At 34.7% G+C, this 26,304-nt stretch overlaps 1 protein-coding gene across 1 annotated transcript in view; it reads right to left on the bottom strand.

The window, feature by feature from the left end:
- LOC149806256 (dynein beta chain, ciliary-like) overlaps positions 1 to 26,304 on the bottom strand; it is a 185,028-nt gene that overhangs the window by 12,617 nt on the left and 146,107 nt on the right. The window contains exons 39-46 of the mRNA XM_089951202.1: positions 20,230 to 20,490; positions 19,860 to 20,006; positions 11,127 to 12,587; positions 9,032 to 9,202; positions 5,609 to 5,731; positions 4,266 to 4,459; positions 2,930 to 3,206; positions 2,330 to 2,557 (exon numbers count right to left, since the gene is read on the bottom strand). Of these exons, the coding sequence (XP_089807328.1) occupies positions 2,330 to 2,557; positions 2,930 to 3,206; positions 4,266 to 4,459; positions 5,609 to 5,731; positions 9,032 to 9,202; positions 11,127 to 12,587; positions 19,860 to 20,006; positions 20,230 to 20,490 (2,862 nt within the window). The remainder of the gene's footprint in view (positions 1 to 2,329; positions 2,558 to 2,929; positions 3,207 to 4,265; positions 4,460 to 5,608; positions 5,732 to 9,031; positions 9,203 to 11,126; positions 12,588 to 19,859; positions 20,007 to 20,229; positions 20,491 to 26,304) is intronic.

The following is a 26,304-nucleotide window of genomic DNA, read 5'->3' as shown; positions in this document are numbered from 1 at the left end:
TAAAATGTTACCGATTATGTGTTATTATTCATATGAACACATTTACAACATAATAAAACATTGAAAACAATTGCTGGAAAGACTCTGCATAGAAGCATACATTTGGAAAGTTCATGTCAAATTTTTAATGAAAAAGAACAATAAGACAAATGAACAAAGAGATCTTCCATGAAATTCAAATTTTTTATGCAATTCCAATTTATAACAAAAATATATCAACATTCTGAATTCTTGGATTCTAGTCTCTGTTCAGTTTTATAAAATGACACTTCAGCTCTTAGATTTTTATAGTCTCTGCACAGTGTTATGAAATGACTCAACAGCTATCAGATTACTGTAATCTCTGTACAGTGTTATGAAATGACTCAACAGCTATCAGATTACTGTAGTCTCTGTACAGTGTTATGAAATGACTCAACAGCTATCAGATTATTGTAGTGTCTGTACAGTGTTATGAAATGACTCAACATCAGATTATTGTAGTCTCTGTACAGGTTGTTGAAAATTATATAAAGGTTTTTCTGATTACTGAAAAGATGTTCAGAGAAATATAAAACAAGAGTCCCTCGAAGGGAATGATGCTCTTCTGGGCTAAATTAATTTTCAGGAATTTATGATAAGACATTTTCTTTTTAACTGTCTAGTGTTGACACCATCTCTGATATTCTTCAGTGACAAGATTTTAAAATTAGTTGCTGTGGTACAAATGCTGGATGCCAGTTTGGTGCCATTTTCATTTAGGTCAAAGTAGATACTACTAGAAGCCTTTGGGTGAAAACCCCATATCATATGATGATTCAGGAGGAGTGATGAGAAAGAGATTGTTAAGATAGTGTTTGTGGCAGCAATATGTACAACTGGCACCATTTCTGTTTAAGACCTGATGGAAGCTCCGTTATAATGATCATCCATTTGAGGGGATTAGTGACCACAACATATTTAAAACAGTCTTTTAATGGAAGCCCATCTGAATGTATGACTGACACCATTTTCATTTAGGACCAACTGGATATCATAAAAAGTTTATAGGTGAAAACCCCATGTTGATACAGTCATCCATTTGGAGAGGAGTAGAAATAACAATATTTTTAATACATGACTTTATATTCAAGAGGAGTAGCAATAATACAATTTTCAAGATGGCTGCCATGGTGGCAATATTTGACATCAGACTGGCTCCATTTTCATTCAGGACCAACTCGGCATCATAGAAAGTCTTCTAGTAAACCCACAGGTCAATATGACTTTCTCTTCATGCATAGTTGTGATAACAAGAGTTTTAAGATGGCTGCCATACTGAATGTCGGATCAGCACCATTTTTATTTAGTACTTGCTAGACATCATAAAAGTGAAAAAGCCTATTTTGATATGATGTGGTGACCATATTGGATGTCAGATTGGCACCATTTAGACAGCACATATAGTCATTTAGTGAAAATCCCAAGTTGATATGACCGTATATTTAGGAGGAGTAGCAAATACAAGATTTTTAAGATGGCTGCCATGGTGGCCATACTGTATGTCAGATCTGGGACCAAATAGACTTCAAAAGGATTTTTTGTGAGAAATCCTGTATTGACATGACAAGACATTCACGAGGAGTACTTACAGTGAATTTCAAAATGGTTGCTTTGGTGGCCATATTATATATCCATTTAGGACCAACAAAGTCTTGGGATGAATGTGTGTGTAAAGCCATATTATATATCCATTTAGGACTAACAAGATCTTGGGATGAATGTGTGTGTAAAGTTTCAAGGCAAATCCTCCAAGAAGTTTAGGGGGAGTATGCATAACAAACTTGTACAAATGGATGGATGGATGGATGGATGTTTTTTATGTTGTCTTATCTTTGACTGGCTACTTAGAATTCATCTTGCCTAGGGAGCTCATTTGGTAGAGTGTCAGACTCCTAATCTATGGGTCATAGATTCGATACCCACCTGAGCCAGCATTTAGCAACCTCCAGAAAGACTGTTTTACTAATAGGGAAAATCCTACCACATGATGATGTGAATTACCTTAAAACTGGTAGTTGTTTATCACAAGTACATGCTTCTATTGAGGTATGGTAGCACATCCAAATGTACTTATATTGAAATGAGGTTCAGGTTTCAAAAGACACTTGCACTGAAACATGATAGAGGCTTCCAGATGTGCTTGCACTGAAACATGATAAAGGCTTCCAGATGTGCTTGCAATGAAACATGATAGAGGCTTCCAGATGTGCTTGCAAAGAAACATGATAGAGGCTTCCAGATGTGCTTGTTTCTGGGAGAGGTTTAACCACCTCAGACATCAAGGGCAACATCACCATTCTTTACTCACCTGGTTAAAATTGTCCAGTGCTTTGTGCAGATTGGCATACATTCCAGTAGGAGGTTCATTGGTAATCTTGATGGCTGCTTCCAGGATTCCCTGAGGAATAATGTGTGACTCAGGAGTTGGTGCAGGTTCAGCGCTAATATACACACGGTATGCTTCATGGCTGTCTGAACTGTACTGCTCAAGTTTCTTCTCAAGGGTTGGAAGCCATTTTGCCACCAAGTGAACATTCTGTCAAGAACAAAAACAACTGAAATTATTCATATGACAGAATCTGAGAGAAGGCTTAAAAGTGACACTTATTAATATCCATCTGTTTTTCCTGTAGTATCTTAAATGAGCTGCTAGTCTTTAAGATGTAATATTTACACATCCACTGTTAGAATGTTTCTCCTTGTAAACATGACATCTGAAAGTGATGTAATATGGAATACTGTCTGAAAATAACATGAACTCTTTACTATCAAAGTCAACTCAGGTGTATATTAACATGTCTGTCATGGTGTAATCAAGACTTATTAAGTTGTATTTTTGTATTTTTCTTTCTTTCATTTAAATGCAAAGATAAAAACTGGCTGTATCAATAAATAAACACATCCTTACCTGTAAGACAACCCAGTGTCCTTCTTTGGCAGCAAGATCCATTTTCTGTTCTGCCACCACCTCCTGCCCCTGGCCAAGGGACACATTATGGAAGTTGTTGTTGTCTTCCTTAAAACCAATCTTTTTCCCCAAGGCCTCCACATCTTTAAGGGGATCTACACCAGGTGACAGGATGAAAAAGATTGGAGTTGCTGGGCCAGATTCCTCATAGGACTTGGCAAATTCCACTGAACGACCCTCAACAAACTTTGTGCCCATTTTTTCTTCAATAAAGTTCCTATAACAGTATACACAAGACATGCTTTAAGGCTGTTATTTATTTTACAAAATAAACCATCCTTTCTACTCTTTCAGTTTTCATGATATTAAATAATCAAATTAAAGGTTATAGATAAATCATAGGCATATATGATAATAACAAACAGAACACAGCAGGAAATCCAGGTTTTTATTTAAAGGTTTAAAACTGCAGATAAATGACCTGATCATTTGCTTTCTAAGCTTGCATTTCTGAAAGAAATATTTCAGAAATATTTTTCAGAAATTTATCACAGACCTCTTAATCTAAAATATCTGCAGAGCCTTACATATAATTTCAAACAAGAAAACCCCTAGGGCAGTATGACCTGATTGCAGGGCCTTACATATAATTTCAAACTAGAAAAACCCTAAGGCAGTATGACCTGATTGCAAACTATGAAATATATGTAGCTTTGATGAAGATGTTACTAATGAGTGTAATACTGTTCATAACAAAATCAGTCATTAAGTAATATGAATCCATAAGCAACAGTGCCTGAAAAAAATAAGATAAACCCGAAGGTTGGAAAAAAGGTCATTGTGGCCTAATTTTCATTAAAATGTGCAGTGCTCTACATGACACATCTAAAAACCAACAGTACATGCAATAGTGTCTAGAAGACATAATCACAAACCCTATCTAAGGGAAATTAAGCTTAATTCCATGATAAACATTACTCAACCATCAAATACAAGCCATAGTGACCTAGTTTTTGCAGATGACTGTGGTACTCCTCATGGTGCAAACAACTATTAAGTTATATGACTCCTCAATCAACTCTACCTGAGAAAAAAAACTAAATGCAAAAGTTAACACAAATCATAGAACCAAGATATATAGGTTGCAGGGACCTAATTTTCACAGAAAAATGTAGTACTTTATATGACATATAAATAGCAATGTATGTGACTCTATAAGTGACAATGTCTAAGAAAATGAATTCAATGCAATGTTTATGCCAGATGGATGTCTGGATGGATGGATTTCCAGGCTGATATCATCATTCCATAATCCAGAATTACTTTACATATTTACCTAACAGCATATGTCATTCTGTCCGGTCTAAGGGCCCTCATCATACAAAGTTTCTGGAGGGATGACTTATTCTTCCATTCCTGGGGGAATTTTTCTTTCTCTGGACATTCACTTTCAACAAACTTCTTCCAGCGTTTGGCAGATCCTTCAATGTCCCTGTCAAGGTTGCGGAACTCCTCCATGGCTGCAAGTGCCTGCAAACCATTAAAAGATGAAATTGTTTTATATTCTCATTATGGAACAAGAAAAATGATACACATGAATCCTGTCAAAGTAAAAACTAAAAACATCATTTTCAATGATGGACAAAATTTTAAGTCTTGAATAATACAAATTACATTTTTATCACTGACAGCAAAATGTAATGTGTAAACATCCCTAAGCAATGCATATATCATAACTCCAAGTATAGAGGATGCCAAATCTTTCCAAGGATTCTTTGATAATACTTACATGATAATACCTATGTGATCAAAATACATCAGAAGTACAGCCAATAGTTCACATATCATGCTCTCCCAGCAACAAAAATTCTATTTTAAGGTTGTTGTTTCTTTGCAAAGGTGGAATTCAAATGAGTGATCTCCCCTGTGGAAAATGGTAAGATTCAGAATGAGTTGCATCCCTTTCTCCATGAGTTGGCCATGACTCCTAATACATGTGTAGCTTTTCTGTCACATGGGAGATACAGATTAGGGTTAGCACATGGTTTATACATGGATGAGATGTGACAAAGAAAGTCAGAATACTACTCATTAAGCACATGACACTGACAAGAAATTTAGAATACTACTCAGGGAGCACAGGACCTTGACAAGAAATATAGAATACTACTCACTGAGCACAGGACCTTGACAAGAAATTTAGAATACTACTCATTCAGCACATGACAATGACAAGAAATTTAGAAAACTACTTACTGAGCACAGGACCTTGACAAAGAAAGTTAGAATTCTACACATTAAGCACATGACCTTGACAATAAATTTAAAATACTACTCACTGAGCACAAGACCTTGACAAAGAAAGTTTGAATTCTACGCACTGAGCACATGACCTTGACAAGAAATTTAAAATACTAGTCACTGAGCACAGGACCCTGAAAAAGAAATGTAGAATAATACTCATTGACAAAGAAGTTTAGAATTCTACTCATTTAGTACCAGAAAGTGACAAAGAACTTTAGAATTCTATTCAATGAACATGTGACCTTGACAAAGAAATTTAGAATTCTACTCACTAAGCATATGACCTTGACAAAGAAATTTAGAATACTACTCATCTAGTAACCTGACCTGTTTTATACCATAGAGTACTTTAAGGATATGATCATTCAAAGGTACCTTGATGCCACCCCAACTGTTATTGTTCATAAAGTCCACAGGACTAGTGACATTTTGCTGTGCTGGGAATCTCAGTAAGAAGTCCAGTTCCACTGGATTGATGTCTTTGGCCATCAGCAGGATCTGTAAAACAAAGATAGAGCTTAAGCTTAATTTTGTGTATCTCATAATCAACTAACTTTCAGTACACAGGATTACCAAGATTAACCCAAGGCACAAGCACTTAATTAAAAAAAGTAATAAGATACTGCATATGAAGTTTAACAACCTGTCAATTGTTGAATAGTCCTCTATGCAGACACTAGCATACTGAATAGTCTGATATGCAAGCAGTAGCACACTGAATAGTCCTCTATGCAGGTGCTAACACATTGAATATTCCTCTATGCAGGCAAGTAGCACACTGAATAGTCCTCTATGCAAGCAGTAGCCCACTGGATAGTCCTATATGCAGGCACTATCACATTGAATACTCCTCTATGCAGGCACTAGCATGTTGAATAGTCCTATATGCAGGCACTAGCACATTGAATAGTCTTCTATGCAGGTAGTAGCACATTTTATAGTCCTCTATGCCATCACTATCACATTGAATAGTCCTCTATGCAGGCACTAGCATGTTGAATACTCCTCTATACAGGCAGTAGCACATTAAATAGTCCTATATGCCATCACTATCACATTGAATAGTGCTCTATGCAGGCACTAGCATGTTGATTAGTCCCCTGCAGACACTAGCACATTTAATTGTCCTCTATGCAGGCACTAGCAGAGCATGGTAGACTCTTGCTGGTCAAGGTATGCAGTATTGAACTAAATCTAATGTCATTTTTGATTTAATACCAAACATGGTGGCCAGTATAACTGGTGGAGAAAGGACCGGGAAAAATCCTGGCAAGAACCACCAACCCACGGGAAGCTACTGGTAGCTTTCTCACATGTCCACATTGGCCAAGCCTGAGACTTGAACCCATGCAGACAGAGGTGAGATGGCAGTAATTTGTAAAGACAAGTGCTTGAGACCACTCAGACACCTGGGGCCCCAAAATGTGGAAAAATCTTTATTTTATTCTTGGACTCACCATGACTGTGTTATTTGAACTTTAGACCCCACAATCTACAGGTTTCATAGATAACCTAAGTGCAAACAAATCAACACATTTATTTTTTTTAAAGAAATGTACTCTAGAACAAAATTTATTCTGAAAATGTCAATTTAATTTTGAGCCATAATAACTCTGACTTTGACCATTTTATTACAAACCAATAGGCTTCTCCCTTACCTGAAATGCAAGTCATTAACAAACTTTAGTTAGGTCTGTGGTGCAGAACTAATGTTATTGTGCGAGAAACCATTCTGCTTGCTTAGTCAAAGTGACCTTTACCATTGACCTTTTGACCCAATATCAATAGGTTTCTTTCTTACCCAAGTGCAACTCATTCACTAACTATAGCTTAGGGAGAATATGATTATTGTATAAAAGCCATTTGTCTTCATTCAGGCTCAGTAACCTTGACCTCAAACCTTTTGATCCCAAAATCCATTGGGTTTTTTCTTACCCCTATTGCAATCCATTCACTAAGTTTGGTAACTGTGGATTTTGGAGAATATGATTATTGTATAAAAGCCATTTGTCTTCATTCAGGCTCAGTAACCTTGACCTCAAACCTTTTGATCCCAAAATAATTAGGGTTCTTTCCTCAACTCAAACCCTCCACAAAATCTGGTAAATGCTGGTAGTGAATATCCTAAGTTAATGTACAGACAGACAGACAGACATCCTAAGTTACTGTACAGACAGACAGACAGTCATCCTAAGTTAATGTACAGAAGAAAAGTTAGTAACAGACAGACATCCTAACATAAATCTCCACCTTATCATAGGTGTTTCAGAACATAATGGGGACAATTTATAAAAATGTTTTAAAATGATTATTAACAGCAAACTTTTATCTGTATTTTTCTTAAACTTAAGAATCAATATTGACTCAATGGATAATCAGACACTTTTTAAATGGGCAGTTAATTTCTTTTCAAGAACCCACAAGGAATGCCGGATTTTTATAGAATATATTTGTTCCTCAAGCATATAGTCAAAATGGAAGTTACAAATGTGTTCCAACTAGGATAAAAAATAAGAGGTCAAAAGTATAAATAATAATAATAATAATAATAATAATAATAATAATAATAATGTTTTTATTTCATAAGGGTCAGCCAATTAATGTAAAATAACCCCCCTTTCCTTTGTGACCAATATTATACAAATCTGTTGATTTGTTCAATGATTATATTATACAAGATATGCAATAAACAATAACCAATGCAATTAATAGTAACCAATGCAATAAATAACAACCAATGGAATTAATAATAACCAATGAAATAAATAACAACCAATGGAATTAATAATAACCAATGCAATAAATAATAACCATTGCAATTAATAATAACCAATGAAATAAATAATAACCATTGCAATTAATAATAAACAATGAAATAAATAATAACCAATGCAATTAATAATAACCAATGCAATAAATAATAACCATTGCAATTAATAATAACCAATGCAATAAATAATAACCACTGCAATTAATAATAACCAATGCAATAAATAATAACCATTGCAATTAATAATAACCAATGCAATAAATAATAACCAATGCAATTAATAATAACCAATGCAATAAATAATAACCATTGCAATTAATAATAACCAATGAAATAAATAATAACCAATACAATTAATAATAACCAATGCAATAAATAATAACCATTGCAATTAATAATAACCAATGAAATAAATAATAACCAATACAATTAATAATAACCAATGCAATAAATAATAACCACTGCAATTAATAATAACCAATGCAATAAATAATAACCATTGCAATTAATAATAACCAATGAAATAAATAATAACCAATGCAATTAATAATAACCAATGCAATAAATAATAACCATTGCAATTAATAATAACCAATGAAATAAATAATAACCAATACAATTAATAATAACCAATGCAATAAATAATAACCATTGCAATTAATAATAACCAATGAAATAAATAATAACCAATACAATTAATAATAACCAATGCAGTAAATAATAACCAATGCAATTAATAATAACCAATGCAATAAATAATAACCAATGCAATAAATAATAACCATTGCAATAAATAATAACCAATGAAATAAATAATAACCAATTGCAATTGAGCTCAAATAATGTAATTAATATTTAAAAAACAGAAGGAAAAGCACAGAGTGGAGGAATACAACTATGGTATTGTGTATCTGATGATCACCTGTCATACAAATAAAACCATACCTGGAAGGAAAAGCACAGAGTGGAGGAATAAAACTATGGTATTATGTTTCTAATGATTACCTGTCATACAAATAAAACCATACCTGGAAGATCATTTGAGTCATAAATATAAGCTTGTCCTTCTCAAAAAGACCCCTTGTGGTGTAAACGAAGACAGAGTAGGTGATGCAGTCAATTAAGTTAAGGACCCTCTGTTTAACATCCTCTGCTGCCTCAGCTCTGTCTATGGCCTTTTCAAACACCACGCTGAATGCCTGCAGGATAATAAACCCAGAATGCTTTCAGTCTATTCTAAAAATAGCAACAAATGCCTTGTCAGAGACAACATTATGTTAATGATCTGCACCAACACGTTGATCACTGAAATTCCTGTACTCTCAGTAGATTTACATGATGATTGAAATTCCTATCCTCTCAGTAGATTTACATGATCATTGGAATTCCTATGCTCTCAGTAGATTTACATGATCATTGGAATTCCTATGCTCTCAGCAGATTTACATGATCAATGAGATTCCTATGCTCTAAATAGATTTACATGATCATTAAAATTCCTATGCTCTCAGTAGATGTACATGATCATTGGAATTCCTATGCTCTCAATAGATTTACATGATCATTGGAATTCCTATGCTCTCAAAAGATTTACATGATCATTGAAATTCCTATGCTGTCAGTAGATTTACATGATCATTGAAATTCCTGTACTCTCAATATATTTATGTGATCATTGGAATTCCTATGCTCTCAATAGATTTACATGACCATTAAAATTCCTATACTCTCAGTATATTTACATGATCATTGAAATTCCTATGCTCTCAATAGATTTACATGATCATTGGAATTCCTATGCTCTCCGTAGATTTACGTGATCATTGAAGTTCCTATGCTCTCAGTAGATTTACATGATCATTGAAATTCCTATGCTCTCAATAGATTCACATGATCATTGAAATTCCTATGCTCTCAATAGATTCACATGATCATTGAAATTCCTATGCTCTCAATAGATTCACATAATCATTGAAATTCCTATGCTCTCAATAGATTCACATAATCATTGAGACTCTAGTGCTCTCAGTAGATTCACATGATCATTGAAATTCCTATGCTCTCAATAGATTCACATAATCATTGAGACTCTAGTGCTCTCAGTAGATTCACATAGACTAACAGTTAATACAATCTTTGTGATAACTTGTAATCTGTATAATAAAAAAACATTCTGAGGGAACAAAATCCATAAGAAATTCAAAGGAATTTATATCGCACATACTCCTTGCTTGATACAGATATGTTGTCACTTTTAAATTACCTTGACATAGCATAAGGTCAGAGGGATGATAGGGGTACATAAATATGATATGGCAGAGCATCCTGAATATACTACAGTCCATGTGTGAAACCTATCCCTCCTATGGTTTGAGACTTATGACCACTCAGAAAAATTCAAATTTAGCAAAGACCTTCAAATGACCTTGACATTGCATGAAGTCAGAATGATGATAAAGGTGCATCAGTACCAATTGGCACAGCTTAATAATACATTCCAGGTATAGCTATTCCTCCCAGGGTTTGGGTTCTATGACCACACTGAAAAACATTATTTCCAAAAATAACCAACATGATCAAATGACCTTGACCCTTGCATGTGGATCAGATGGAGGGTATTCTCTAACTATGGCAACTATCCTCCCAGTATTTCTGACTTATGACCCTATAAAAAGAAAAATGCAAGTAGAGGGTGGGTGTGTTTAGAGCTGAAAGGCAAATGCTACCTAATTATATGGACCAAGTAGGAAAGCAATCCTCAAAATACAAAGGGAAGTCTCAACTATTTTCTTAATACTTGAAATAAAATAGTGCCAGTCAAACATGGGCAGATAACTAGTGGCAGTCAAACATGGGCAGATAACTAGCGGCAATAAATGCAACAGAATACTGAATAAACTATTCTTTTCAAATAGGCTACAGTGGAACTTCAGTCATCCATATGGAAATAGATTTAGACTGTCTTAGTTAATTTGAATAATCTAGACTGTATATATATCAGAAAAATCTGTGGAAAATATTGTTGGCTCAGTACAAACAAATATCTGAACAATGAAGATATGAATAATTAATGCCCTATTATAAATAGGAAATAGGTATTAAAGGAACATTCTGTATCCCTACCTTAAGTGAAAACTGGTATATTCGGTTGATTTTGTTCAGGTCATTGAGGATGAAGTATAGAAGAGATGCCCTGGCAGCTGCTGGTCTGTAGTGTTCTCGGGCTTGGTTGATCTCTACCTCTGTGGTCTTAGCTTCTGCTGACTTCACCTCAATCTCAGCAGCTGTCCTCTTTGTGGTCTCCAGGTTTTCCACAAGGGCGTAGTCACCCAAGAAGTTACCCTCTGCAGCTGATAAACGAGCCAGTAAATTGTCCTCCAGTTCCTTCAGGGTGATCTTGAACTCATTCTGCTTGCGGGTCAAGTCTGATTTTAGTTTCTCCAAGTCTGGTCTTTCTTTGCTGACCACAGCTGCAAGCAACTGGTCCTCTAAACCATCCCTGGTGACAGTGAAGTTAATCAGTGTGGTCTGAGCCTGCATTTCTGGTTTGTAGTGGGGATTGGCAAGCTTGGTCTGCAGAATCAAACGGAAGTCCATGTTATACTCCACTTCCTTGTCACCGATCTTGATGGCTCTGCCTTTTTTTATTGTGTTTCTCCCAAGAAGAGCATCCAGAACTGGATCAATGCTCTCTCCAATGTTTTCAATAAGAACTGTATCACCAGAGGAAACAGCTCTTTCAATGGCATCCAGGTAACCCTTTGATCCTAATCTGATAACCTTCAGGTTAGCCCCATGTCTAGTCTTGATCCACTTGACTCCCTGCAGTTGTGGGTCTATCATCAGAGGCCATCTTTCACAGTTTGTCAAGATGGTAGCATTTTCTGCAGACATCCGATCACTTGGCAGGTTTTCATTGCTCCAAGATGCTATGGTGGCATTGTCTGTGAGTAGAGTAAGAGGATCCAGACCTTCTGATACTGGGATGGGATTTTTTAAGGTGGACAAGAATGGCAACCAATATTTCTCCATCAGATCAACTCGATACTGCTTGGTAAAGCAACCAACATATGATACGAAAGCAGTAATCATCAACACATCTCCTGGGAGTGTCTTTTCCTGTTCACGGAAGGACTTGACAGACTCTGCCCAACGTACATTTTCAGAAGCAAGGCCCCCGACCAAGCGATTTGCCAGTTCAATAGTCTTCGCTGTCATATCAGCCTCCTCCTGGCACTTAAGTTTTTCTTGTGTTGCTTTTTCAAATTTCGCTGTCAATTCAGCCAAGTCTGCTTCAAGAGTAGCAATCTTGTTTCTGATGATTCTCAGTTTTTCTCGAGCTGCATCTAGCTCAGCATTAGCTGCAGCAAGTGCTTTTCTCTTCGGCTCAACTTCACAGAAGACTTCATAGTATTTGACAATGTTGATAACCCAGGATGCTAAACCTGCAGCTGCCAAAGATTTGCTACGGATGAACTCTGGATCAAATTCAGGGTCCTTAAGGTATGGTTCTACCGCTTTTAGACAGTTATCATGAATGTTGTCCTTGTCATAGTTTACAAGGCTGTCAAGGAAGACATCAACCTGAAGTAAATTAAGGACAAATTTAAATATGGGTATCAATGCACTTTTCAAACCTTTACCTACAGTCCACCAAATTTCTGCTTACCAAATATTAAAAGCTTTGATACACACGACTATATTTTATTTTATAAAAATTCAAGGCATTATTTAAAATTTCCAATGCACCAAAACCTTCTTACTAAAGTTAATAAGGCTGTCAAGAAAGACATCAACCTGTAGTAGAAAGACAGATTCATTTTGTAGTGCAAACGTTTTTGCATAAATTTCCAACAGTAATGCAAAATATTTGAAATGCTTACAATTCACTTTGATTTTTACAATCTTATGGCAAACAATTTCCAGTATTATGTAATGATGGAGAAGATGTTGAAATGTTTCAGTATTATGTAATGATGGAGATGTTGAAATGTTTCAGCATTATGTAATGTTGGAAAAGATGTTGAAATGTTTCAGTATTATGTAATGATGGAGAAGATGTTGAAATGTTTCAGTATTATGTAATGTTGGAAAAGATGTTGAAATGTTTCAGTATTATGTAATGTTGGAGATGTTGAAATGTTCCAGTATTATGTAATGATGGAGAAGATGTTGAAATGTTTCAGTATTATGTAATGTTGGAAAAGATGTTGAAATGTTTCAGTATTATGTAATGATGGAAAAGATGTCGAAATGTTCCAGTATTATGTAATGATGGAAAAGATGTTGAAATGTTCCAGTATTATGTAATGATGGAAAAGATGTTGAAATGTTCCAGTATTATGTAATGATGGAGAAGATGTTGAAATGTTTCAGTATTATGTAATGATGGAAAAGATGTTGAAATGTTCCAGTATTATGTAATGATGGAAAAGATGTTGAAATGTTCCAGTATTATGTAATGCTGGAGAAGATGTTGAAATGTTTCAGTATTATGTAATGTTGGAAAAGATGTTGAAATGTTTCAGTATTATGTAATGTTGGAAAAGATGTTGAAATGTTTCAGTATTATGTAATGATGGAGAAGATGTTGAAATGTTCCAGTATTATGTAATGTTGGAAAAGATGTTGAAATGTTCCAGTATTATGTAATGTTGGAAAAGATGTTGAAATGTTTCAGTATTATGTAATGTTGGAGATGTTGAAATGTTTCAGTATTATGTAATGTTGGAAAAGATGTTGAAATGTTCCAGTATTATGTAATGATGGAGAAGATGTTGAAATGTTCCAGTATTATGTAATGTTGGAAAAGATGTTGAAATGTTCCAGTATTATGTAATGTTAGAAAAGATGTTGAAATGTTTCAGTATTATGTAATGTTGGAAAAGATGTTGAAATGTTTCAGTATTATGTAATGTTGGAGATGTTAAAATGTTTCAGTATTATGTAATGATGGAGAAGATGTTGAAATGTTTCAGTATTATGTAATGTTGGAAAAGATGTTGAAATGTTTCAGTATTATGTAATGTTGGAAATGTTGAAATGTTTCAGTATTATGTAATGATGGAAAAGATGTTGAAATGTTTCAGCATTATGTAATGTTGGAAAAGATGTTGAAATGTTTCAGTATTATGTAATGTTGGAGATGTTGAAATGTTTCAGTATTATGTAATGTTGGAGATGTTGAAATGTTTCAGTATTATGTAATGATGGAAAAGATGTTGAAATGTTTCAGTATTATGTAATGTTGGAAAAGATGTTGAAATGTTTCAGTATTATGTAATGTTGGAAAAGATGTTGAAATGTTTCAGTATTATGTAATGATGGAGAAGATGTTGAAATGTTTCAGTTATAAAAGGATCTCACTACACTCTTAATGTTTTAAAAACAGTTCAGGAAGGATATCATTATACTTTTCCTCCTGACTGTCTGCAATATAAGATGACAGGCATTATCTTTTATTACTATTTCTGCCAAAAGTTTAAAAATGGGATAAAATGTTCATAAATGATTTTGTTATAGATGATAAATAAATAATACAAAAGTAATAACAATTTAGGCGAAACCACTTGTGGTATGAATAGGGGAAAACAACCTGGCAGTTACATTTCCTGCACCAAATCTAACTTGCTCTTTCCACTAATTTGTTACAAACTATATACAGTTTTATTTCCCTTATAAGTGGCTTGAGGTCATATGAAATGGAACTGGTCATGTGATGAATCAGTGAGTTGGTTCTGCATCAGTGAGTTGGTTCTGCATCAGTGAGTCAGTACTTGGACTTTATCAAATATTTTTAGTTTTTGTGATTATAGTAATTTTATGACAAAACTTTGATGCAAATTTGTAGTTACGCTAGGTATGAACTTCCTATATTGTTTAGAAAATTTTCTCGCCTTTGCTGTACACAAACTTCATTGATTTATTGAATCCAAGGAGCATTTAGCTCATAAGTCCTAAAGTTTCTCCAGTACTGATGCGACGGAATGCCATCATTTCCAAGGTGGAACAACCATGCAAGCTTGGTAGCTCTGTAGTGGTGTTAATGACATCATCAACTGCATGTGTCACATGACTGTACACTTTCATCTGAATTCTTATAAGACTGTGAGAAAAACAGAACACTAAGACAACAACAGTGGTGTCCAGATGACCAGATGCCTGAATGACATAGCCAGATGATGTCCATTAGGGATGCTATAGTGCTTTATTCCAGTAATGATGCAATTGATAATAAAGCAGGTGATGTTGATAATAAAGTAGATGATTTTGAGCATGGACTAAGCACACTGGTGACATTACAACCAAATTTGATTTTGAAAGCTGAAGGAAACTATATTTTGAAAGAGCTTTCTGAATCTGATAAGCTGCAAGAATGATGTGTGCAACTGACAGGAGGGCCCAGGTTTTTCAAGATAAATTATTTAACATTTTGTGTGAAAACCATTTAAGACCATAAAATTGCCAAAATTTAGGAGTACCTTGATATTTTGATCAAAAGTTATAAAACCCACCAAACAAACAGTTACAAAACAAAATCAATCTAAAAATCTGAATTGGCTGCTTAATGCTAATGTTCATGATAAGCTGCAATCCTTTGATGTATTGTGAAATGTCTCAGAAAAGGAAAGAATTTGTCAAAACTGATCTCCATTTCAGTTATTATATGGATCTCAAAATAACTTCAATAACTTCTGGAAATGAGTGCCTAAAGTGAAGAATATTGTAGATGCACAGCAGCTGAGGAATAAAGTGTTAGGAAAGTCTCATTTTTCTAACAGTGGAAGAAATACCAATTACAAAGGCATTCAAGCTGGAGCCCATAATTTTTAATTTATTTGAGATGGGGGGCCAGGTGTCAGCCCTATCAATGGTTATCAACAGGGGTCACAATACCTCAAAAAGAGGAGAAATCACAACAATGAAGAATGAATAAAAGAATGCAATAAAAAAAACAATGCCAAAATAACTACATGATTCCCATGTAATCTCAACAAATACATGATTCCAGTGTACTGGCAAAATAACTACACAATTCCCATGTCCTGCCAAAATAACTACATTATTCCCATGTAGTGCCAAATAAAACTACATGATTCCCATGCACTGCCAGATAACTACATGATTCCCATGTATTGCCAAATAATTACATGATTCCCATGTACTGCCAAAAAACTACATGATTCCCATGTACTGAAAAATAACTACATGATTCCCATATAGTGACAAATAACTACATGATTCTCATGTACTACCAAATAACTACATGATTCCCATGCACTGCCAAATAACTATATGATTCCCATGTATTGCCCAATAATTACATGATTCCCATTTACTGCCAAAAAACTACATGATTCCCATGTACTGAAAAATAACTACATGATTGCCATGTACTGCCAAATAACTACATGATTGCCATGTACTGAATTTATATGACATTAAATGCTCAATATTCTGTATCTTGTAGAGTTTTTACAGTAAGTGACTTAATAAAGGACACTCATTAATGATATACACTTCTTACAGTAAGTGACTAATAAAGGACACTCATTAATGATATACACTTCTTACAGTAAGTGACTAATAAAGGACACTCATTAATGATATACACTTCTTACAGTAAGTAACTAATAAAGGACACTCATCAATGATATACACTTCTTACAGTAAGTGACTTAATAAAGGACACTCATTAATGATATACACGTCTTACAGTGACTGACTTAATAAAGGTCACTCATTAATGATATACACTTCGTACAGTAAGTGACTAATAAAGAACACTCATTAATGATGTACACTTCTTACAGTAAGTGACTAATAAAGGACACTCATTAATGATATACATGTCTTACAGTGACTGACTTAATAAAAGTCACTCATTAATGATATACACTTCTTACAGTAAGTGACTAATAAAGGACACTCATTAATGATATACACTTCTTACAGTGACTTAACAAAGGACATTCATTAATGATATACACTTCTTACAGTGACTGACTTAATAAAAGTAACTCATTAATGATATTAGAGAGTTCTTACAGTGACAGGCTTAATAAAGGGAACTCATTAATGATATTGCAGAGTTACTGCAGCAACTGACTTAATAAAGGACACTCATTAATGATACTGTTGTAGAGTTATTACAGTGACTGGCTTAATAAAGGGAACTCATTAATGATATTGTCGTAGAGTTATTACAGTGACTGGCTTAATAAAGGACACTCATTAATGATAATGTTGTAGAGTTATTACACTGACTGGCTTAATAAAGGGAACTCGTTCATCATATTGTTGCTGTAAAGGCCATTATTTGATTGTTAATGAACAGTAGTAGATACCGTAATGATGACAAGAGATGATATGCAGCAGTCAGTATAGTTTATAAAGCTAATGTAATGATGACAAGAGATCCTGTGCATCAATCAGTAGTTTATAAAGATACTGTAATGATGACAAGAGATCCTGCATCAATCAGTATAGTTTATAAAGATAAAAAGTGAAAGTCTCATAGGTAACTAAACAATCAGACCTTCCTGCAGGATTATTTCTTTGATGTCTATGCAAGGTATTACCACACTTAGCTCCCTTTGCATGATATTACCAATGTGTTGAAAGTGCCATTGAAACAAACAAACTAACAAACTTTTCAAATTTTGAAATATATTTTCTTAATTAATATATACTGTGTACCCTATTTAATGATATACATTCAAGGCTTCCATAAATACACTAGAACAACTTTGAAGGAAACAATATGGATGTAAAATTTGTATACTGTAATGTCATCACATATCACAAAGAGTCTGTACACTGTAATGTCAATATCTGTCATGTAGGATCTGTAGACTATAATGTCAGCATATGTCAGGTAGAATCTGCAGGCTACAATGTCAACATGTCATGTAGAATCTGTACACTGTAATGTCAACACATGTCATGGAGAAACTGTACACTGTAATGTCAGCATATGTCATGTAGAATCTGTACACTGTAATGTCAACATGCTAGGTAGAATCTGCAGACTATAATGGCAATATGTGTCATGCTGACTCTGTACACTGTAATGTCAACATGCCATGTAAAATCTGTACACTTTAATGTTAACATATGTCATTTAGAATCTGCATACTGTAATGTCAACATCTGTCATGTAGAATCTGTACACTGTAATGTCAACATATCTCATGTAGAATCTGTAAACTATAATGTCAACATATGTCATTTAGAATCTGCATACTGTAATGTCAACATCTGTCATATAGAATCTGTACACTGTAATGTCAACATATGTCATTTAGAATCTGTACACTGTAATGTCAACATCTGTCATTTAGAATCTGTACACTGTAATGTCAACATCTGTCATATAGAATCTGTACACTGTAATGTCAACATATCTCATGTAGAATCTGTAAACTATAATGTCAACATATGTCATTTAGAATCTGCATACTGTAATGTCAACATCTGTCATATAGAATCTGTACACTGTAATGTCAACATATGTCATTTAGAATCTGTACACTGTAATGTCAACATCTGTCATATAGAATCTGTACACTGTAATGTCAACATCTGTCATGTAGAATCTGTACACTGTAATGTCAACATGTGTCATGTAGAATCTGTACACTGTAATGTCAACATATGTCATATAGAATCTGTACACTGTAATGTCAACATATCTCATGTAGAATCTGTAAACTATAATGTCAACATATGTCATTTAGAATCTGCATACTGTAATGTCAACATCTGTCATATAGAATCTGTACACTGTAATGTCAACATATGTCATTTAGAATCTGTACACTGTAATGTCAACATCTGTCATATAGAATCTGTACACTGTAATGTCAACATCTGTCATGTAGAATCTGTACACTGTAATGTCAACATGTGTCATGTAGAATCTGTACACTGTAATGTCAACATATGTCATATAGAATATGTACACTATAATGTCACCATATGTCATATAAAGTCTGTACACTGTAATGTCAACACCTGTCATGCAGAATCAGCAGACTAAAATGTCAACATATATCATATAGAATATGTTGAGAATAATGTCAAGATATGTCATGTAGATTCTGAACACTTTAATGTCAAGATATGTCATGTAGAATCTGTAGACTAAAATTTCAACATATGTCATTGCTAGGCCGGATAAAGTGGAGGTTAATAGAAAGAAAATGGGACTGAGGGATAAGAATGTGTAAAAAGTTGCAAATTTTGAAACTGGCACTTTACAATTATAAGATTATGATAGTGCTTTGTTGTCATTAATAGGTAATTTATAATAATATTAGGAGCAATTCTTCCACCATTGTAGGTTAAAAAGTATAAACAATGTGAATGGTTCTGTCTTCAAGTCCAGAATTAAACTAGATGAACTGTCCGTACCGTTGTGTTGTAAGTTTCAGCTGTTTCTTTAACTATGGATTGCCAATAGAATTTAAAAACAAAAAATAATTACAATTGAAAATAACATTCACACAAATTAATTGAATTAAAATATTTGATATTGTGTCAATGAAAAAATGTATCCTCATGAGTTTTACCTAAATAATAAGAGAGACAAAGAAAATGTATCACATAGGTCAAGAAAATGTATCAAATAGGCCAAGAAAATGTATCACATAGGTCAAGAAAATGTATCAAATAGGCCAAGAAAATGTATCACATAGGTCAAGAAAATGTATCACATAGGCCAAGAAAATGTATCACATAGGTCAAGAAAATGTATACATAGGTCAAGAAAATGTATCACATAGGTCAAGAATATGTGTCATAGAGGCCAATAAAATGTATCACAGCAGCAAAGAAAATGTATCACAAGCTTACTTTGCTCATCACAGTTGCTTTTGCTGCCTTCCAACTTCTGTCTTTGGCTACCTTTCCACCTGGTGCCAGGAGGCACATTACAGCAGCACACACATTGATTACAGCAGGAGGAGGAGAACCAAAGGATTTCAACTCTGTCAAGTTGTTCTGGAATTAAAACCATTTAATGCACATTAGAAGATTCAATTTCTATTGTTTATCTAAATCTGAGACAGGAATTAAAAGAAAACCTTTTGCAACTCTTTCAAAATTTAGAAGTGCTATATCTGTTGTTCAAAAATTTAAATAGAGTGCTTTATGTTTTTTTTTAAAAAGTTGCAAGCTAGAGAGCAAGCTGGCTATAAATAAATGTTTTTGTCTTGTACCTTACCTTATTAAGAGTATTCAGAGCTTCCACAGCGGCTTTCAGGGCTGGTTCTGCCTTGGCCAAATCTTGCTCACAATCTTTCTGCTTTTTGGATACTTCCTCATTGATCTTTGTCACTTTCTTTTCTTCTTCATCTGCTATCGCTTTTTCTTTAGACACCTTTTCTGTTTCCGCTCCAACGATTTGGATGAGTTTGTTGGCATCCTCATTTTTCTGGGCTAATTCTACTTCCTGGGCAGCTAGTTTAGCCTTCAGGTCATCAACCTGGCAAACAGAATGATGCCGATATGATGTCTTTAATCCTAAGTTAAATAACATTTTCTGTATACTGAATTTATATCCTAAAGGCAGGAATACAATTTGAATTTCTGTTTTTTTAACAAAAAACCATGTATGAGAGATGTCCCACATTTTTGTTCATTCATGCCCCAAAAAGTTCCAAATTCAGTGTTGCAATTTTAAGGTCAGAATCACAAGCTCCTGCAACTCTTGACCTCTATGTGCCCATTGGGCATCCTGCAACTCTTGACCTCTATGTGCCCAGTGGGCATCCTGCAACTCTTGACCTCTATGTGCCCAGTGGGCATCCTTTTTCATCAGAAAAAGAAAATAAATATGCCAACAATTTGTTTGCTAGTGCACATTCATGTCTGTATTTGATGATAGCAATGGAGTCCAAAGTAAGTTACACATGTAGTCCTAAATAAGTTATGCATATAGTCCAAAGTAAGTTACGCATGTAGTCCAAAGTAAGTTACACATGTAGTCCAAAGTAAGTTATGCATGTAGTCCAAAGTAAGTTACGCATGTAGTCCAAAGTAAGTTACACATGTAGTCCTAAATAAGTTATGCATGTAGTCCAAAGTAAGTTACGCATGTAGTCCAAAGTAAGTTACACATGTAGTCCAAAGTAAGTTACGCATGTAGTCCAAAGTAAGTTACACATGTAGTCCAAAGTAAGTTATGCATGTAGTCCAAAGTAAGTTACACATGTAGTCCAAAGTAAATTACACATGTAGTCCTAAATAAGTTATGCATGTAGTCCAAGGTAAGTTACACATGTAGTCCTAAATAAGTTATGCATGTAGTCCAAAGTAAGTTATGCATGTAGTCCAAAGTAAGTTACACATGTAGTCCTAAATAAGTTATGCATGTAGTCCAAGGTAAGTTACGCATGTAGTCCAAAGTAAGTTACACATGTAGTCCAAAGTAAGTTATGCATGTAGTCCAAAGTAAGTTACGCATGTAGTCCAAAGTAAGTTACACATGTAGTCCTAAATAAGTTATGCATGTAGTCCAAAGTAAGTTACGCATGTAGTCCAAAGTAAGTTACACATGTAGTCCAAAGTAAGTTATGCATGTAGTCCAAAGTAAGTTATGCATGCAGTCCTAAATAAGTTATGCATGTAGTCCAAAGTAAGTTATGCATGTAGTCCAAAGTAAGTTACACATGTAGTCCTAAATAAGTTATGCATGTAGTCCAAAGTAAGTTATACATGTAGTCCAAAGTTATGTATATAGTCCAAAGTAAGTTATGCATGTAGTCCAAAGTAAGTTATGCATGTAGTCCAAAGTAAGTTACACATGTAGTCCTAAATAAGTTACGCATGTAGTCCAAAGTAAGTTACACATGTAGTCCTAAAAGATATCAGGTAAACACATAGATTCTTTAAAAGGTGCCTAAAATAAAAGATAAATGTAAATAAAATAAACCCTTAGCTACACTTGTCCTATCAGCCACATGCTTTTACAAGATTTTCTCTAGTGGCACATCATCAAAAAAACTTTAACTGAGTTCACATCAAAAACTTCTGTCTCACAGGGATGATAAATGTGTCAGTGGATGCTAGCTGGGTATGCATTCTAGTCAAGGAATACATGGTTACGGTATGTGTGTCAGGAGGTATGCATAGTTATGGTGTGTGTACCAGCAGGTATGCATAGTTATGGTGCATGTACCAGCAAGTATGCATGGTTACAGTATGTGTGTCAGGAGGTACGCATGGTTATGGTGTGTGTACCAGCAGGTATGCAAAGTTATGGTGAGGTATGCATGGTTACAGAGTGTGTGCCAGGAGGTATGCATGGGTCAGGTGTGTGTGTCAGGGGGTATGCATTGGTCAGGTGTGTGTGTCAGGAGGTATGCATGGGCAGGTGTGCATCCCTTTTGTGAGTGGCACAATATCACAGCATCTCTGCAATTTTTTCTCAATGTATGGGGAGTTTTCTTTCCGCATATTTTATCAGATAGACACAGCATGACAATTTATATGGCATTTCATGTCACCATAAGGAACCGACCAATCAGAAATATGTGACTGCAGGGCAGTTTTGGCTGCTTTGTCTGCCCTTGTATTAGTTTTGGTATCAATGTGATTAGGCAGTCAACTCAACAGGATACTTTTTCTAGCTTTTATGAGCGATTTATGTTCAAAGATTTCAGTATGGCTTTAATTTCTCATTAAATATGAAGTCTTTATCCAGCATGGCTTTAATTTCTCAATAAATATGAAGTCTTTATCCAGGATGGCTTTAATTTCTCATTAAATATGAAGTCTTTATCCAGGATGGCTTTAATTTCTCATTAAATATGAAGTCTTTATCCAGCATGACTTTAATTTCTCATTCAATATGAAGTCTTTATCCAGTATGGCTTTAATTTCTCATTAAATATGAAGTCTTTATCCAGTATGGCTTTAATTTCTCATGAAATATGAAGTCTTTATCCAGCATGGCTTTACTTTCTCATTAAATATGAAGTCTTTATCCAGTATGTCTTTAATTTATCATTAAATATGAAGTATTTATCCAGCATGGCTTTAATTTCTCAATAAATATGAAGTCTTTATCCAGTATGGCTTTAATTTCTCATGAAATATGAAGTCTTTATCCTGCAAATGACTCAAGATGGTGCACTAAGGTTTTACACCTTGTCTCTATCTCTCTTTTAACCATCTATAAAATGGAAAATATGGTCACAACATGAAGATCTGTTTTAATTTAATTTCCTCAAAAAGATGACTGGATTGGTGGAGAACATTCTGTGATGGCAAAGATCAAATATAATGGCGGATTCGTAGCAGAAGAGTATAATAACCACAGTGACAATTTGGGGATAAAGAATTTTTTGCTGTATCCCAAGATTGAGTTTTTGCTGCTTCTGGGTAATTTCATATTCAATTGCTGAAAGATGGATGAAAATTGGTTTCTGAGTGAATAAGGTTTGCTATGTGGACCTAAAGACAATATCAATTTCAGCGTTAGATGGAGGAGAAGATAGTTTGAGTGATTTAATGAGTTATTTAATGAGAAGATAGAGTGATGGTTTATTTGCCTGAGATAAAGTGATGGTTTATTTGCCTCTATATATGAGATAAAGTGATGGTTTACTTGCCTCTACATATGAGTTAGATGGTTTATATGCCTTTGCATATGAGAGAGAGAGAGAGAGTGATGGTTTATTTGTCTCTACATACGAGATAAAGTGATGGTTTATTTGTCTCTACATATGAGATAGAGTGATGATTTTTTGCCTCTATATATGAGATAAAGTGATGGTTAATTTACCTCTACATATGAGATAGAGTGATGGTTTATTTGCCAATACACATGAGATAAAGTGATGGTTTATTGTCTCTACATATGAGATTGGGCAAGTATTATCGAATAAACATTTTTTACTATAAAAAATTGGTTTCTTCTTCAAAATATGTTACCCAATCATAATACCTAAGGAGACTAGGTCAGAGGTTGTGGGCGACACATGCTTTTACCCAAGAGAGACTATCTTCAGTCCCCTAAGGTATGTGATACAAGATAATCCAACTGAAAATAGACTCCACATGTCAGGGAGTGGCTTAAAATGAAAAAGAAAACATTCTCTAAAAAATCCAGTATATGTCATGAAGCCACATCTTTATGAAGCTGTTGAACAACCCAGAAAGGTAACCTTTTGCACCATGGGTAAAGGTTCCTCCCACTCAAACTTAGTCTTTTAGGATGAAAGACCTCTGAAAAGATTGGAGAAGTGCACTCAACTCTCCATCCCATGGCATCGACAATTACAGTTAGTAAACAGCTTTGCTTATATGTGGTGACTGTCCCAACACTGTGAGACAATATGCTTAGTAAATTCACTGGTGTAGGTTTAGTCCAGTATGTGGAACAGATGTCTTACTTTATTCAAAATGAAAGTGTCTGCTTTGATACATCTTCGTTCTCTCTTTGAAGTCAAAATGATCTCCCTCAATGCAAATGGCTTGGTTTTCCTGAATGCCACTTCAGAGATTACAATGTGTCATGTAGATGACCTTAAGATGAAATGTCCAGAATTGATAGGACTGGTCACTTATGAAATGTCCAGAATAGATAGGAATTATTACCAAAATCTGGTCACCTATGAACAGTAGCTTGTTCTTAGCAATGATAGGATTCATGAGTGATCCACATTTGTCTGAAATGCATGTAGATGGGTCCATTACTAGGAAATATATTTGCTGATTTTTCCTGCCAAACCAGGTAGGACTTGAATGAGAGGTTAACTGATTAAGCCCTTCAAATGATATATTGTTCAGCCATGTAAATATCCATCATTAATTCCACCTGGACATGGATACACTGTCATTGTCCAGGTGAATCTAAAATGAACAAAAGAGCAGATCGGTATTTGATTTGTCTGATATCCTCTCTACTACGATAACACAGTGATTGTGGAACAGCAGCTTTAATTGTGATTGGTGCTAACTATTTCTCATCGAAGAGCCATAAGAAGTTAGCTTTTGAGGTATGGATGTCCACATTGATCATGTGTGAACACTGAGATTATATTCCATGCCTTTGTATGCCTCTAAGGTGGATGGCCATCTCACTTGAGGGATTCTCCACCACTTACTGTCATTATTGTTATTCTTAAGTATATTTAACAACATCCAGATGTACATATTCAGTAACTTGAAAATAATTTGGGGGGGAGGGTTAATCCACGAGTAAATAGGCTTGTGGGGTTTGAGTGGCATCGTGTCGTACGCATGAGTCAGACAAAGCATTCCTAACTGTTTAGCAAAGACTTGCACTTGTGATTTATTTGTAGGGATTTTAAACATGACCACCTAATGAGCATTGTGACTGAGGGTGCGACGGGCTTTACTTTGTTGAAACGTATTTTGAGGAATGTAAATGATACTGGCATTACGATGATGTCCTTTGTGAGTAAACCACAGTTTAATTTCTTCTTCTTCTTCTCCGAATTAGTCATCGAAAATGATCAGATGGGTTTGACTAGGGTCGTCCTCACTAGGAATGCCTTCTACAAACACAATGGAATCGCCTTGACTTTTTCGCAAGAGGCTGTATGCCGATTGCCACTCTTTGTAACACCACACAATCCCTTGAGGTGGATGATCGATCAAAAGATGTTTATGTTCAATCAAAGGTTTGACAAATTCGGTTTTGCCTGAACCACTAGGTCCAGCAATCAACATGTAATAGGGATGGCAAAGATACAAGCCCCCCCCCCACCGATTTTGTCTAAGAGCATTAAAATTTCTCCAGCAGAAAGGTCATATGTAGAAGCAAATAAACCATCACTCTGTCTCAGGCAAACAAAAAAAATCACTCTATCTCATATGTAGAGACAAGTAAACCATCACTTTATCTCATATGTAGAGGCAAATAAACCATCACTCTATCTCCAGCAAATCAACCATCACTCTATCTCATATGTAGAGACAAATAAACCATCACTTTATCTCATATGTAGAGGCAAATAAACCATCACTTTGTCTCATATGTAGAGGCAAATAAGCCATCACTTTATCTCATATGTAGAGGCAATAAACCATCACTTTATCTCATATGTAGAGGTAAATAAACCATCACTCTATCTCATACATAGAGGTAAATTAACCATCACTTTATCTCATATGTAGAGGCAAAAATCATCACTCTATCTCATATGTAGAGGCAAATAAAACATCACTTTATCTCATATGTAGAGGCAGAAAACATCACTCTATCTCATATGTAGAGACAAATAAACCATCACTCTCTCATATGAAGAGACAAATAAACCATTACTCT

This window comes from Sinohyriopsis cumingii, chromosome 2 (assembly GCF_028554795.1).
Source record: "Sinohyriopsis cumingii isolate HCF-2022 chromosome 2, ASM2855479v2, whole genome shotgun sequence".
NCBI classification, from domain to species: Eukaryota; Metazoa; Mollusca; class Bivalvia; order Unionida; family Unionidae; genus Sinohyriopsis; species Sinohyriopsis cumingii.
This window is presented reverse-complemented; position numbering and strand designations above follow the sequence as displayed.